Source organism: Oratosquilla oratoria, chromosome 10, assembly GCF_046742065.1.
Source record: "Oratosquilla oratoria isolate Oo_2021 chromosome 10, ASM4674206v1, whole genome shotgun sequence".
In the NCBI taxonomy this organism is placed as follows: domain Eukaryota; kingdom Metazoa; phylum Arthropoda; class Malacostraca; order Stomatopoda; family Squillidae; genus Oratosquilla; species Oratosquilla oratoria.
Window position 1 is genome coordinate 20919869 of NC_134786.1, and position 2500 is coordinate 20922368.

At 43.8% G+C, this 2500-nt stretch overlaps 1 protein-coding gene across 6 annotated transcripts in view; it reads left to right on the top strand.

Moving 5' to 3' along the window:
* The window catches only part of LOC143029145 (myoferlin-like), a 168572-nt gene that overhangs the window by 102541 nt on the left and 63531 nt on the right, over positions 1-2500 (top strand). For all 6 annotated transcript variants that reach the window (XM_076191604.1, XM_076191610.1, XM_076191607.1 and 3 more), the window contains exon 12: positions 2167-2383. In XM_076191604.1, the coding sequence (XP_076047719.1) occupies positions 2167-2383 (217 nt within the window). The remainder of the gene's footprint in view (positions 1-2166; positions 2384-2500) is intronic.

Below are 2500 nucleotides of genomic sequence, written 5' to 3' on the forward strand. Positions count from 1 at the left end.
CACCCCCATTTACCACCCTTTACCCGGTCTCATCTTAGCTCCTCATGGATGATGGATCGCCCCTGTATCCCGTCCACTACCCTAGGTTAAAAGCAGTGTAGTAAGAGACAGTGCATCCACAGCAATACCACTTCACTTAATCGGCGACTCCCTCTTTCTGTCCCCTCGTGTAGGGAAAGAGAAGATAGGGAAAAATTCATTCGGGCTACATCAAAATATCATTCACACAGAAGCACCCTCTACCCCCCATCCTCCACACACCCCTTCATTGCATAAGAGTATCATCTATAAATAGTCACTCTCTACTCATTCTTTTCTTCCGCATTCTCTCTTCCTTGCTCAACAGACATTCCCCTCTTACTTAACGCCCCTTTCACCCTATCCTTCCATCTCATCCTCTGTCGTCCCCTAAAGTTCACTTCCTCCACCTCTGCCTCCCACACCCATTCTTTCCATTTGTCTAAACCATCCAAATAATCTTTCATCAGCCCTATCTACCATCTCCTTCTCTACTTCCACTCTCCTCCTCACCTTCTCGTTTCTCACTCTGTCCAACCTAGTAGTCCCTACCATACTTCTCAGACATATCATCTAAAACATGTTTAACTTTTTTCTTTCTGTCTCTATTAAGTTCCAAGCCTCCGTCCCATACAATGCCGTTGGGGGCAATAACTACTACATACAATCTCCTCTTTGCATCCATTCCCAGTTGCCTATATCTCATGACACTTTTTAATCCCCCCAAGGCATTTTCTTGCTTCTCCGAATCTATAATTGCCTCAACCTCCACTCCTTTTCTCGCCACATGCGACCCCAAGTATCTAAAGCTATTTACTTCCTCCAGTTACTCTCCTTTTAGACTTAGTTTTAACTCGCTGTCATCATCTCCCCTTGTACATCTCATCACCTTGCTTTACCCACAATTACCTTCAATTTTCTCCTCATGCATACTTTCCAAAACAGTCACTAACTCCCTTTAATCTTCCTCTCACCCTGCCACAACAACAACTGGCTCACCTCCCATTTTTCTCAATTTTCTTTAACCATCTCCAGTCCCCTGCACATTACCCTCTCCTTTACCTCCCGCACCACCCCATTCATGTACACATTGAGCAGCCATGGAGACATGACACAGTCCTAACGCAGTCCTACCTCTATTTCAAACCACACTCTCTCTCCCTTTTCCATTATAAAACAGGCTCTAATAATCTCGTAAAAACTCTTGACTACCCTAACAGCTTTCCTCAATCCTATATATCTGCAAAACCTACCACAGTGCCTTCTTGTCTACCCTGCCATTAACCTTCTCCAATTCCATAAAGGCCCAAAAATATCCTTACCTTTTCCTAAAGCTTTCTCATATATCTGCCTTACCACAAAAATCTGATCCACACAACCCCTGCCTTTCCTAAACCTATACTGTTTCTCATCCATTACTTCCTCTGTTCCTCTCCTAAGCCTCTCAAGTAAAACCCTCTCATAAGCCTTCCCTTAGACACACGTTAAACAACCTCACTAGCCAGTCCGCTATTACTTACCTCCCTTCTGCAGACACTCCGCATGACACCCATCTAACCCAGGTGCCTTACCTGTTCTCATCATTTTCAGAGCTACTTGCACCTCATCTTTTCTTATTTCTCCTTCATTTCCCCTCCCATCAGCGTAACTTTCTTAGCGCCTCCCACTGCTACCACCAATCCCCTCCCTATCCTCCTCTACATTCAACAACTCTCTAAAATACTTTCCCATATTCCCTTTACCGCTTCTTCTTCTGTTAAGATCTATCCATCCGCGCCTTTTACCTTTTCTTCTCTACTTGACTCACCTCCCCTTCCTCTCTTGATTTATCTTTAAAACATATTTTTATTGCTTTAAAATTTTTCTGTCATACTCCTCCCCCTTTCTACATCTGTCCTCTTTTCTGCCTTCTTTATATTTTGATTTGCTTCTCTATTTTCTTTATATCTCTCATATTTTTCTCTCATCCTACTTTGTAACCAGTATATAAATAAGAACATAGATGTAAAAACCGACAGGAAGGCGGGGAAGTAGGATATTACAGACAGAATCCCAAGAGGGAAGCAGAGAAGGAGGGAAATATAAGTCGCTACATAATCAGTCAAATAATCAGAGATTGACTTTCCTCTTGCCCTTCCCTTTTTACAGTGGACGCTGGGACCATGCAGACCCTAAAACAGCTGCTGGGGATCGGCGTGCCCTCCAAAGAGCTCGTAGATCCATACGTCCTCACCGCCTACGCCGGAAAAGAGGTTCAGACCAAAATCCTCTACACGACGGAGAACCCACAATTCAAGCAGGACCTCCATCTCGGCTTCCTGTTCCCCTCTATGTGCAACACCATAAGGATCACCGTCAAGGACTGGTGAGAAAGGAGGGGGAAGGGGAGTTATTTAGGAACGGGGTGGGGCAGGAAATAGTCGGAGTAGGATGAGAATGAGAGGAAAAAGATACAAAAAATAAAATAAAATAAAATAAAAAA